Here is a 14,279-nt window from a genome sequence, read left to right on the forward strand (position 1 = left end):
GACATTTAGGTGGGTTCCATGTCCTGGCTATCGTAAATAGTGCTGCAATAAACATTGTGGTACAATGTGGTGCAATGTCTCTTTTTGAATTATGGTTTCTCAGGGTATATGCCTGTGTGGGATTGCTGGGCCATATATTAGTTCTATTTTTAGTTTTTTAAGGAACCTCCATACTGTTCTCCATAGTGGTTGTATCAGTTTACATTCCCACCAACAGTGCAGGAGGCTTCCCTTTTCACCACACCCTTTCCAGCATTTATTGTTTCTAGATTTTTTGATAATGGCCATTCTGACTGGTGTGAGGTGATACCTCATTGTAGTTTTGATTTGCATTTCTCTAATAATTAGTGATATTGAGCATTTTTTCATGTGCCTCTTGGCCATCTGTATGTCTTCTTTGGTGAAATGTCTATTTAGGTCTTCCACCCAGTTTTTAAATGAATTGTTTGTTTTTTTGATATTGAGCTCCATGAGCTGTTTGTATATTTTGGAGATTAATCCTTTGTCTGTTGTTTCATTTGCAAATATTTTCTCCCATTCTGAGGATTGTCTTTTTGTCTTGTTTATGGTTTCCTTTGCTGTGCAAAAGCTTTTAAGTTTCATTAGGTCCCATTTGTTTATTTTTGTTCTTATTTCCATTTCTCTAGGAGATGGGTCAAAAAAGATCTTGCTGTGGTTTGTGTCAAAGTGTGTTTTTCCTGTTTTCCTCTAAGAGTTTTATAGTGTCTGGTCTTACATTTAAGTCTTTAATCCATTTGGAGTATATTTTTGTGTATGGTGTTAGGTAGTGTTCTAATTTCATTCTTTTACATGTAGCTGTCCACTTTTCCCAGCACCACTTATTGAAGAGGCTGTCTTTTCTCCATTGTATGTTCTTGCCTCCTTTGTTGTAAATTAGGTGACCATATGTGTGTGGGTTTATCTCTGGGCTTTCTATCCTGTACCATTGATCTATATGTTTTTGTGCCAGTACCATACTGTCTTGATCACTGTAGCTTTGCAGTATAGTTTGAAGTCAGGGAGGCTGATTCCTCCAGCTCCGTTTTTCTTTCTCAAGATTGCTTTGGCTATTCAGGGTCTTTTGTGTTTCCATATGAATTGTAAAATTTTTTGTTCTAATTCTGTGAAGAATGCCATTGGTAGTTTGATAGGGATTGCATTGACTCTGTAGATTGCTTTGGGTGGTATAGTCATTTTCACAATATTGATTTTTCCAATCCAAGAACATGGTATATTTCTCCATCTGTTTATGTCATCTTTGATTTCCTTCATCAGTGTTTTATAGTTTTCTGAGTACAGATCTTTTGCCGCCTTAGGTAGGTTTATTCCTAGGTATTTTATTCTTTTTGTTGTGAGGGTGAATGGAATTGTTCCCTTAATTTCTCTTTCTGATTTTTCATTTTTAGTGTATAGGAATCCAAGAGATTTCTGTGCATTAATTTTGTATCCTGCAGCCTTAACAAATTCATTGATTAGTTCTAGTAGTTTTCTGACCGAATTAATTATTAGTATGACTTTTGCCAAAAGGTGATTTTCTAATTCTGTCATTCCTTTTACATTTAAAATTTTCCATTCTATCAAAAGGGAAGAACTTGCCTCCCCCATTCCCTCCTTTCTTCCTTTGTTATGTCAGTATGGACTTATGGATTCTTATTTTAATTCAGTGGTTTGTATAATAATTTGCTACTGTCTTTATTTTGATGTTCAAAATTTCCCAAATTTAGCCATTGGGAGCCCCTTCAAGCTGGGTCCTGTGTCATTTTAACATGCCCTCCTCATTCTTTGAGTGCTTTCTTATTTCTCAATAAAACAGGATTTTCTGGGTTCCTCTTGCCTTTACCATTCCCAACCCTAGAATCAGCGTCTCTCCTAAGAGTCTTGCTTCCTTTAGGTTCCTTTATTTAGAAACCAAGATCAGGTGCTGAGTGTGCTCATGTTTATTGGGGTGTCCACTTCTAGGCCTGCTCAGCAGATAGAGCATACAAGTGATCACGAATTCATATGTATCTCTTTCCATCCAGTTCCAAACCAATACCTCAGGGCTTCTTCTGTTCTTTCCTTTTTCCATATATGTAACTCCCCCAAGACTGAAAAACCTCCTTCACATTACCCACAGTAAATTTATTTATTGCTCAGTTCTAACATGTACAGATAATGGTTTCAGAACTGCTAACTCATAGTATTACAAAAAGCAAACCTACTAACTAGAGTTTAATGTAATTCTTTTTGTGTTTATCCTGAAGGTATGCCTACAGTCAATTCTTTGTTCAGAAGTTACTTGTCTATATTCTTTCCCCAGCTCCCCCTGCATTGCTGTTTCCTAGTTGATTCCATCATTCTCCTATATATGACATTTGGTTTGTTTCCAATATTTTGCTATTATGAACAAGGACTTCTTTTTAACTTCTTTGTTCAATTCTGTCTCTGTGTTTGTTGTGTGTCTTGTTCCTGACAGCACACCCAGGAGGATTTGCAGCAACTGAGGTCAGACTTGGATGCTGTTTCCACGAAATGCAGCAGCTTTCTCCATCAGTCCCCATCTGGTTCGAGTGTCCCAACTCTGCGCTCAGAACTCAATCTGCTGGTGGAGAAAATGGACCATGTGTATGGTCTCTCCACTGTCTATTTGAACAAGTGAGTGAGCTGAGAATTTGGGTCCAGAGGGCAATGTTTTCCATTCAGATGAAAAAAAAAGTGCCTGGAATGTTTCATGAACAATTCAGGGAGAGTGCACCCATAAAAAGAGCTTGTACCAATAAAAAGAGACCTTGGCTTTAGTTTCAAATAACACGGAGTGGGTTCATTTGGGCTGCAATGAACAAATGCCAGGAATACAGAAGGGGAGTTGATTTACAGTTTTAGGACTATTTTGAACCTCATTTCTGATTGATTAGATACCTCTTTTGAAAAAGAAAAAGGGACACTAAAGAAAGAAAATTTTTCATCTAAACTAAATACTAGGGCTTCCCTGGTGGCACAGTGGTTGAGAATCTGCCTGCCAGTGCAGGGGACACGGGTTCGAGCCCTGGTCTGGGAGGATCCCACATGCCATGGAGCGACTAGGCCCGTGAGCCACAATTGCTCAGCCTGCGCGTCTGGAGCCTGTGCTGTGCAACAAGAGAGGCTGCGACAGTGAGAGGCCCGCGCACCGCGATGAAGAGAGGTCCCCGCTTGCCGCAACTAGAGAAAGCCCTCGCACAGAAACGAAGACCCAACACAGCCATAAATAAATAAATAAATAAATAAATAAATAAACAAACTAAATACTAGGCTTTGAGGGTCTTCCCTCTACCCACCCATCCCTACCCATGACCTTGAGAAGCAAGATCTTAGAGTCTTCATGGTATTGAGTGGATTTCTGGCCTCATGCCTTTTTTCCCATGAGACCACCATGTGCGTGTGTGTGTGTGTGTGTGTGTGTGTATGTTTGTGTATGTTTGTGTGTGTCCCAGTGCCACCCAGAACTTCATTTTTAATTGGCTTAAATTGGCAGCACTACACCATGCTTTCTTGTTTTTATGAAACCCTGTCATCATTTAGTAATGGTGAAGTTGATTTTTTTTTTAAATAAATTTATTTATTTTTAATTAATTAATTTATTTTGGGCTGCATTGGGTCTTCATTGCTGTGCACAGGCTTTCTCTAGTTGCGGCTAGCGGGGGCTACTCTTCATTGTGGAGCACCAGCTTCTCACTGCGGTGGCTTCTCTTGTTGTGGAGCACGGGCTCTAGGCGCGGGCTTCAGTAGTTGTGGCGTGCGGGCTGAGTAGTTGTGGCTCGCGGGCTCTAGAGCGCAGGCTCAGTAGTTGTGGCGCACGGGCTTAGTAGTTCCGCAGCATGTGGGATCTTCCCGGACCAGGGCTCGAACCCGTGTCCCCTGCATTGGCAGGCGGATTCTTAACCACTGTGGCACCAAGGAAGCCTGCGAAGTTGATTTTGACAGTTACGTTTGGTGAATCTCTCTGTAGTACTCCGGGTCTGTAGCTCAGCTCTTAAAATGTGTGTGTTAATGGAAGTGATTTTATCCTCACAGGCTAAAGACAATCAGTGTTATAGTGCGTAGCATCCAGGATGCTGAACTCTTAGTCAAAGGTTATGAAATCAAGCTGAGTCAAGAAGAAACAGTACCAGCAGATCTCTCAGCTCTGGAGTCCCATCGGTCTACGTTACAGGTTGGTTGTTCTCGGTTCTTAGGTTGACTTAACATATCCATTGCTTGGGGTTAGCAGAGAAATGCAGTTTTGGATGGCATGACACTGATTTAAGTTTGCATTTGAATTAGGCAGAATATCAAACTTAATATCTTTTGATGTGGGTCCAAAGAAGAAAGGATTGAGAAATATGTCTAGCTAGAAAGGGGAGATAAAGGACTATGCTTCTCTATTTATTTCTTCCTATTTCTCCCCAGTAAAGTCATAGTTTAATTGGATATAATCAGTGGTTGTGCTATAAGTTTGTGAATCACTTAGCTGTTATCTCCTTTGATTCTCACAAGCAACTCTGTGAGGTAGATAGAGAAGGGATTTTTATCTCTATTTACATATAGAATACCAAGATTCAGATTGGCTAAGTGACTTATCGTGGTTTCATAGCTTATAAGCGGTAGAGCCAGGTTTCAGACACAAGTTCTTTGCACATTTTCTGTACTCTACTGGCTGACTAGTTTGCATGAGGACTGTGGAGGCATTTCTGGCACGAACAGTATAGAGTCTAGGTTCCGAATCACAGATGTAATACGGAGCTGGCTGTAGACAACGTCCTTGTTTTTTACCTTAGTCTGAGTCCTTTTTTAGCATGGAATATATTTAACCTGTTGCTATGCTTGTGTTTTTATAGCACTGGCTTAGCGATGCGAAGGACAAGAATTCAGTGTTTTCAGTTCTGGATGAGGAAATTGCGAAGGCCAAGGTGGTGGCAGAGCAGCTGAGTCGTCTGACCCCAGAGCGAAACCTGGATTTGGAGCGCTGTCAGGAGAAGGGCTCCCAGCTGCAGGAGCGTTGGCACCGGGTCATTGCCCAGCTTGAGACCCGGTAAGTGGCGGCCCCGCCCTTTTCTTCCCTTAGGGTTCAGGAACCAGGTTTTAAACAAAAACAGAGTTATTTCTGTGTATGCTTGTTTAAAGGCAGGAATTGATAGGGAGGGGTAGAAATTAAGTGACAGTATACCTTCTGGACAACGTAAGTGACAGGAGGTTGGGACCACCAACCCCAAAGCAGTCCTGAGGCTTGCTTTTGGGGCACAGTGATGGTCCTGTTAGCAGTGCCTCTCCTGTGTCCCTGGTCTTAACCCATTTAAGCCATGATGACAGTGGTGTCTTAGAATATAGACTGGAAAGGTGACTTAATGATCTTTTCTCAAGGACAAAACCTGAGTTCTAGCTCTCGTTTTACTAGCTTTGAATCTTTTTTTTTTTTTTTGGCCGTGCTGCACGGCATGCGGGATCTTAGTTCCCCGACCAGGGATCGAACCCTGCGCCCCCTTACAGTGGAAGTGCAGAGTCTCGACCACTGCCATGCCGGGGAAGTCCCTAGCTTTGAATCTTAATATGAGTTATTATTCATAGTGGGGCTTTGTAGAATTTCTTGCTTCCTTTTCATTTGCTGATTTAGTGGTTTTTATCTGTTATTTGAGGTCCTGCTTTTGATGACTGATTTGAGTAGCAAAGATCGGAAACTACCTATCTGAGGCTAGGCTAGTTAGGAAAATATATAGGAAGAGGGGTTCTAGAGACTCAAATAAGCTTGGATTGATTCTCTATAATTGAATTACTATCCCAAGGCTAGTTAGACTAACAGAAGTGGTATAAGAAGCTGTTACTGGAATTAACAGTCAATAACTACTATTTTTTACCCACTCCACCCCTACTTTTCTCCCCAAGAAATTACAGTGATTCATAAATCATAGCTGGAGTACTCTGACAGGTACTCTGTCACCAGGAGACAAAAGTGTACAGGCAGTACTACCTTATTGGCAACGTGGTAATCCTTGGCAACATAGGTGAAAAATTTGACAAGGATTATCATGGGATGCCAGGCCCCAAAGCCGACTCCAGGCCTAGCAGGGCACGACTGGTTTCTATTCACTTTTCACCCCATAGGGTAGTGGGTAAATGCATAGCTCCCACTCAGTGCTGCATTGCTCTTTCCTCAAAATAAAGATGTATCCTCTGTGGTCAAGCCCAACTGGGCTTGGAGGGAATTGACTCATTTACTTAATTGTATTTATACCAAGGTATCTGATAGCAGTTTCCCTTTGCTTCTGCAGCCAATCTGAGCTAGAAAGTATCCAGGAAGTTCTGGGAGATTACCGAGCCTGCCATGGAACTCTCATCAAATGGATTGAGGAAACCACTGCCCAGCAGGAAATGATGAAGCCAGGCCAGGCTGAGGACAGCAGAGTGCTATCCGAGCAGCTCAGCCAGCAGACGGTGGGTGTGGCCGTAGCCGAGTGGAAGTTGCACGGGGGGGAAGCTAGCTAGCTCATCATAAAGAAGACGATATGCTAGCAATTAGCTTCCCTCCAATGTTAAGACATTCTGAGCTCCTTCTGAAAAGGGTTCAAGCAGGATGGTCTCTAGGTACTGGTTTTGCATTTAGGCCAGGTAACCTGTAAGGCCCCTTCCAGTCCTGAGTTTCTGTGAGTATATATTGAAAGCACTTAGATGGGCAGAGTAGAATTACCTTGCTTTATTTCATTTCTTGATATTACATTTTGTTTTGCCAGGATTAGAATATAGGGGAATGAAAACCCAGGGAAAGCTATGAGTGGAAGAAAATTATTTCATTCAAAACAGTTTTTATTTGTTGGTATTTTGGGATTTTTTTTTTTTTTTTTTTTTTGGCTTCCTCACTCATTATGAGAACTTGAGCAGATTACTTAGTCTCTTAGTATTCTACTTTCCTTAACAATAAAACGGACATAGCCCATTATTTGTTCAACTGCCCTCATGAGGTTTTTGTAGTAAGGATTAAATGAAATGATACATGTAAAATACTTAGAACGATGGTTTTCAGAGTGTGGACAACCAGATTAGCAGCATCAGCAGCACTTGGGGACATGGTAGACATGCGAGTTCTCAAACCCGAACCCGAATCTATCGAATCGGAGACTCTGGAGGTGGAAACTCAGCAGTCTATGCTTTATCCAGTGTTCTAGGTGATTCTGATGCAGCTAAGGTTTGAAAACCACCGCTTTAGAACATGGTAAATGCTCAGCTGTTTCCGTGATGATAACGACAGTGATACGGTTGTGATATTTCGGTTCCCAGGAGCTGTTTGCAGAAATCGAGAGAAATCAGAGAAAACTGGACCAGTGTCAAAAGTTTTCCCAGCAATACTCCACTATTGTAAAGGTAACGCTACCATGTCCCAGAAGGAACATAAATCGTCTCCAGCTTAGGAAGATCTGCATGTCACTATAGGTTTTGGTTTTGGACAAGTAAGCAGAGCTCTTCTGCTCCATCCTTAGGTTAATGCAGCTGTGTGCTTCTCATGGCCACATATCTGGGGATGCTCAGAGAGGTACCAGACATCAGCTGAGATTTGAGGAGTCTCCATCTGGATGGACCACAGGCCTCTTAAACTTACCACGTGAAAAACAGAATGTTTGGGTTTTCTTCTCTGATATGCTTCTTACTATCTTGCATATCTCAGGAAATAGTGTCACCATTTTCCTAGTTGCTGAGGCAAAAAAAACCCCCCAAGAGTCATCCTTAACTCTTCTCTTTACCTTAAACTTTATGTTTGACAACAGTCTGGGAACAAGTTGTCTTCATCTTCCTGTATGTCCCGGATCTGACTACCCCTCACTGCCCCTCCCTCCCCCATGTTCCTGGTTCACATCTAAGTGAAGAATCTGCCATAGCCTACTCCAGTACTCTGCGCTGCTCTCTTGCTTCTGCTCCTGCCCCCACAAGCTATTTTCCCACACAGTAGCCAGACTCACTTTTTAAGAACATACCACGCATCACAGAACCTCAGACACCATGGATTATAAGCCATATTATTTTATGCACTACCAAAAAGGGAGAAACTCCACCAATTATGCACATGTCAAGTAAGACATATTGCAGATTTTAGAGATACTAAAATGTGAGGGAAATGTGTACCTTACCATAGCTGAGACATGATAGATTAGATCCTGTCACTCTTCTGCTCAGAACTGTCTCATGGCTTCATATCATACTTGTACTAAAATTTTAAATGCTTTTGTGGTTTATGAGGCTATGCAAGATCTGGCTCCCCACTCCCTATTTCTCTGGTAAGGTCTTTAAAAAAAAATGACCTGAGATTCTCATATATTTATTTGTTTAACATGTGCCTTCCCACGAGAATGTAAGTTCAAGGGGAGGAAGGTTTTTTCCTGACTTGTCTCCCACTATGCGTGTAGCACTCAGAACAATGACAAGCACATAATAGGTGCTCAACAAATAGTTTTTTAGATGAATACATTTCTTCAGTTAATAACAGAAGACTTGGTGTCACAAAGAATTGAGTTCATATCCTAGCTTCACCATCTTCTAGGCTTAAGACTTTGAGCAAACACTTAGCCCCTCTGAGCTTCTGTTGCTATATCTACAAAATGTGAACAGTAAGTACCTCACTTGTGATTGCAAAGTGTTTGCAAAGATTAAATGGGATCATTTATACATAGGACAATGCCTCAAACTTAAAATACATTCAGTAAATGGTAGCACGTGTTTTTATTATTGTTAATATTTTATTGTTACTACTACTGTTTTTTTTAATAGACTGCTTACGGAACTCATTCAGTATTTTCCTCCTGTCTAGAATTTTCAAAGTCGACAACAGAAAGCAAGACATTCTAGGCAAAAGGAACTGCATAATCAAAGGCACGGAGGAATAAAATCCAATGATTATATGAGGAAATAGCAAATTCTAGCAATTCTGGTATAGCTAGAAGGTGTACTTTACATGAGAAACAGTGATTGTGGAAAATGAGAGAGGAGATTGGGGCCAACCTTTGAAAGGCCTTGTTCAGTTCCTTTGTCTTTACCATCTGTTCTTTTTTTTTTTTTTTAATAAGAAAGAGCTTAACGGGTTCTCAGAACTGACAGGTTATGGCCTGGGCAGCCTGAGCAAGAAGAGTGGCATCAGATAAAGCTGAACATGTAGACTGAGGGCTGGCTGGGGCTCACAGACATTTGGATTTTATTCTAAGAACATAGAGGAGTCAGCCAAGAAGTAAAATAGTAAGAAGTTAAGATAAATAATCTGAATAACATTTTATTTTTTCACTTTTTTATATTTTGGATTTCTTTTTTTTATTTTAATTTAATTTTATTTATTCTTTTAAACAGCAGGTTCTTATTAGTTATCCATTTTATACGTATTAGTGTATATATGTCAATCCCAATCTACCATCTGTTCTTTTCTTTTTTTGGGGGGGGGGGAGTATTCGCTTTATTCTTCATTGTTGCTGACTTAATTTGAGTCAGCACCATCTCTAAGCACATTCAACCTTCCTCAAGCTTTAAGTTACCAAGAGAATATAATTGCAAATTATGGTTTGTGGGTTATCTCTCTCTCTTGGAAAATTTGCTTTATACAACCATCTGTTCTTGCTCCTCAAAACATGGTCTGTGAACCAAGAGCATCGACATCACCTGGTAACTAGTCAGAAATGCAGAATCTTCAGCCTGCTGAATCAGGATCTGCATTTTAACAGGATCCCCAGGTGAATGTTGATATTTGAGAAGATCTTCTCTAGGTCACTGAGAACTTTCAAACAGAGGAACGAAGTGGTCACCTTTTTGACTTAGAAAAGTTATGCTAGTAGCAGAACAGAAAGTAAATTGGAGGTGAGACTCTAAGCAGGAGAGTAAGAGGCTGTTGCACCGTCATATGAGCTATGAAGAGGGCCTGGACCAGGGCAGTACTCTCAGGATTGCAGAGGAAGCGACAAGATAGTATGGCGACATGAGAAGAGCGTTGGTTTAGGGACGGAAGACAGATTCCAATCCTGACTGTGTCGCTCACCCACTGAGTTAATTAGGGAAGCTCACTTCCTGTCTCCTGGCTCAGTTGCCCCATGTGTGAGATGAAAGGATGGGGTCAGCACACAACAAACTGCAAATTCAGGAGCAGCAAACTGTGACCCACAGGCTAAATCCAGCCTGCACACCTATTTTATATGGCCCATGAGAAATGCCTGTAAAAAATCAGAAGAAGAAGAATACCTCACGACATATGAAAATTATATGAACTTCAGCTTTCAGTGTCTCTAAGTCATGTTTTATCATAATACAGCCATGCTCTTTCACTTACTTACTTTTTGTGGCTGCTTTCACTTGCAGTGGCAGAGGTGAGTAGCCATGACTGAGACAGTACAACTTTCAGGAAAAGTTTGCTAACCTCTATTCTAAAGGATCGTCAGGATGCCTTTCACCATTGAAATGCTGTGATGCTACTGCATGACAGTGTGAGCTGTAAGCCCTGTGTGAACGTAGTTCAATGTCTTCTTCCCCCAGGACTATGAATTGCAACTGATGACATACAAGGCCTTTGTGGAATCACAGCAGAAATCCCCGGGCAAGCGCCGTCGCACGCCTTCCTCTTCAGATGCCATCACGCAAGAGGTGAAAGGGTGGGGCAAGGACGTGTGCCGCTGTCCTCCCTCAAGGAAAGATTCGCTCATCGAGGCCTTACAGCTTGATTACTGTCGAGCGTGTGACTTCGTGAAAACTTCCTCTTATTGTCAACTATTTAAATTGACTTTTCTGGCAGATAACTTATCTAAATTGTTTTTTTTTTTTTTTTGAACTGTAGTTCATGGACTTAAGGACTCGCTACACAGCATTGGTGACCTTAACAACTCAGCACGTGAAATACATCAGTGATGCACTCCGGCGGCTGGAGGAGGAGGAGGTGAGGGCAACGGGGTCCTAAATCATCTTGAAAGTAGAATGAAAAATCTTGAACCTCATCTATCAAGATTTAAAATGCACACATAGCCGATGACCATTGTTCACAGTAGTCATGTTCTATGAAGTCGCTGTGCACACTGCACCAGCAAATTCTTTTTTTTTTTTTTTTAACATCTTTATTGGAGTATAATTGCTTTACAATGTTGTGTTAGTTTCTGCTTTATAACAGAGTGAATCAGCTATACATATATCCCCATATCCCCTCCCTCTTGCATCTCCCTCCCACCCTCCCTATCCCACCCCTCTAGGTGGTCACAACGCACCGAGCTGATCTCTCTTGTACCAGCAAATTCTGAATTCATGCATCCAGGGGAACACAGGGTTAGGTTCCTGCCAGCTTCTGGTCACATCACAACATTTTTGTCAACGGATAATGCACAACTTGGTTTTTATGTGTGTTTTTATTTAAAAACACATTTTAAAATATATCTTACTGATTCACTGACATTGAACTCATGGCTGAGAGCAATATAACTCACACCTGAACAAAGCTTATTAAGCGCATTTTCTCCATAAGGCACATCACAGCCTTCTAGTGAATAATGAGGACTGACTGTCTTGTGTCTGACACTCCCACTTCCAAGTATCTTTATTACAGAAACATTATAAGCATGAAGAAAGGGATATGAACAAAGATCCTTAATAAAGCATAATTTGTTAAAGGGAAATAGTGGAAATATCCAAATTCCATATGATGGAATGCTATGAAGCTGTTAAAAATAATGAAATAGATTTAAATGAACCAACAAGGAAAGATATTTATAATATATTATTTGAGGAAAAAAGCAAGTTGAAATATTATGTATAATTATGATTTCAGTAATAACAAAACTGTGTGTACCACAAAGGGACAATATGGGCATACAAACAAGTTTAGAAATATATATATACCAAATTCCTGGGGAAATGAGATTAAAGGAACATATATTATGAATTTCAGATTGTTTGAATTTGTTGTAATGAGTATGCAGTCTTTTTGTAATTATGAAGATCTTCTGTGTCTTTGCAAAATAAGTTTCCACATATTCAATAACACTTACAAAAGAAATGCTGTTGGAAACATTAACCCATACCAACTTTTGCCCATGTAAATTAGCAAAAGTCTTCCTTTCTGTCAGTACCTACCTCATTTAATCTCTGTAGATGTCCATCTCTTCATCTGTAAATCTAAGAATTATGAACATAAGTAAGATGCTATATGTGAAGGGCTTTTTAATTAATTTATTTTATTTAATTTATTTTTGGCTGTGTTGGGTCTTTGTTGCTGTGCGTGGGCTTTCTCTAGTTGCAGCAAGCGGGGGCTGCTCTTCATTGCGGTGTGCGGGCTTCTCATTGCGGTGGCCTCTCCTGTTGCAGAGCGTGGGCTCTAGGCACACGGGCTTCAGTAACTGTGGCTCACGGGCTCAGTAGTGGCTCGCGGGCTTAGTTGCTCCACGACATGTGGGATCTTCCCAGACCAGGGCTCGAACCCATGTCCCCTGCATTGGCATGTGGATTCTTAACCACCGTGCCACCAGGGAAGCCCGTGAAGGGCTCTTTAAAATCAGTAAATAACTATTGACTACCCATCACATATGAAAACAGCATGCTTTTTTAGAAAAGTGCTAACCTAGATATAATGAATTTAGCTATTAGTATCACCCAGGCGCTGGTGAGCATTGCTGTAGGCTGGGTAAATTATATTTAACTTGGGGTTATTTTAGCTATGATTTAGGTAACATTCATGTCTTTGTTTTAGGAACTATGAATCAGGCCGGTGTAGTAAGACATTGACCAAGATACTGGTTTTCTATTTTCTCTTCTAGAAAGTGGTAGAAGAAGAAAAACAGGAACATGTGGAGAAGGTTAAAGAACTTTTGGGCTGGGTGTCTACCCTAGCAAAGAATACACAAAGCAAAGCTACCTCATCCCAGACCAAAGAATCAACAGACATTGAAAAAGCTATTTTAGAACAGCAGGTGAGTAGAAGGTCCATCTGTCACTTCCTGGGTAGCATAATATGTGATTACTCATTAGGTGGAATAATATGTCACAATGGGCCACCCAGGAACAATTATGATCTCATTAAGTGTTAACTTCCAGGACTTAAAGAAACTTAAGACGTCATCTTATTTGTACTTCTGCTTTCTAGATCACTGTATATAGTGGTAATAATCATTTTACCTAAGCTAAGTTTTTCCCTAGGATTTTATTTTAAGTTATTTCAAATGATTTTTGGTTCTTTAATATCTTGGGTTCTGAAACTTTTTTCTTCTACTGCATAGGTTCTGGCAGAGGAGCTAACAACCAAGAGGGAACAAGTCTCTGAGGCCATTAAAACTTCACAGATCTTCTTGGCCAAGCATGGTCATAAGTGAGTATTAAATGAGAGATTACAGCACATCTGGGGGAACTGGATCTACCTGGCTAAAACTTCAGGTCATGATCAGAATTTGGGCTGGAGGATTCAGGGTGGCAAGAGCCAGATTATGAAGAGCCTTGTAGTTCATCCTGAGGAGTTTGCATTCTACCTGTTGGCTATGGGGAAAGATTTCAAACATGATTGGACATTATTGATAAAGGTTTCTAGAACAGTTTTATAGAGAATGGATAGACATGGGGCAAGAGTAGAGGCCTGAGAGACCAGTTAAGAGGCTGTTCTGATAACATAGGCAAGAAACGATGAGAGATGGAGAGGGGACAAAGATTCAAAAGATAGTATGGATAATGAACTTACAGGGTTTGGTGACCAATGAAAATTATCAGATATAACTCCCAGGTTTCTGGCTCAGGCCGCTGGGTATTTGGTGATGCTGCTAACCAAGACAGAGAATACAGGAGAAAGTATGGGTTGAGGACGAAGGAGGCAGCTATAGTTTCAGACATTATGAATGTGAAGGTCCCACAGGACATCAGAGGGTAAACTTCCAGTATGTATTTGGAAGTACCTGATACATTATTTATGCCTTATGTAGTTCCACTAAAGTTGTCCAGTGGGCAGCTTTATGTGTAAATTTAGAATTAATGAGAGACGTTTGAAGTGACAGAGATTTGAGTCGTTAGCATAGAAGAAACCATGACTGGATTAGCTTACAAGGCTTTCAAGGGCTTCTCGGCCTATAAAGGAAGCCTTAGAGAAGTAAGAGGAAATTATGAGTGATACCTTAGAACCTAAGAGAGAACAGAGCTCCAAAAAGAAGGGAGTGGTCAAAAGTCAAGAAAAGTTAAGACTGAGACATGGCTATTAAATTTGGCGAGTTGGAAGCTTTTGGTGACTCTGGTGAAAAGCTGGGGGATGATGTCTGATTTAGAGTAATGGGGAGCACGTGAGGCATGGAAGGTAGTGATAATGAAAT

The 14,279-nt window shown here is 40.8% G+C and overlaps 1 protein-coding gene across 6 annotated transcripts in view; it reads left to right on the plus strand.

Annotated features, from left to right (window-relative positions):
* MACF1 (microtubule actin crosslinking factor 1) overlaps nt 1-14,279 on the plus strand; it is a 328,417-nt gene that overhangs the window by 178,286 nt on the left and 135,852 nt on the right. For all 6 annotated transcript variants that reach the window (XM_068539571.1, XM_068539573.1, XM_068539572.1 and 3 more), the window contains 9 exons: nt 2,456-2,634; nt 4,033-4,171; nt 4,836-5,029; nt 6,264-6,426; nt 7,267-7,350; nt 10,489-10,596; nt 10,787-10,885; nt 12,750-12,902; nt 13,209-13,297. In XM_068539571.1, coding sequence (XP_068395672.1) covers nt 2,456-2,634; nt 4,033-4,171; nt 4,836-5,029; nt 6,264-6,426; nt 7,267-7,350; nt 10,489-10,596; nt 10,787-10,885; nt 12,750-12,902; nt 13,209-13,297 — 1,208 coding nt within the window. The remainder of the gene's footprint in view (nt 1-2,455; nt 2,635-4,032; nt 4,172-4,835; nt 5,030-6,263; nt 6,427-7,266; nt 7,351-10,488; nt 10,597-10,786; nt 10,886-12,749; nt 12,903-13,208; nt 13,298-14,279) is intronic.

The sequence above is a fragment of the Eschrichtius robustus genome, chromosome 3 (genome assembly GCF_028021215.1).
Source record: "Eschrichtius robustus isolate mEscRob2 chromosome 3, mEscRob2.pri, whole genome shotgun sequence".
NCBI lineage: Eukaryota > Metazoa > Chordata > Mammalia > Artiodactyla > Eschrichtiidae > Eschrichtius > Eschrichtius robustus.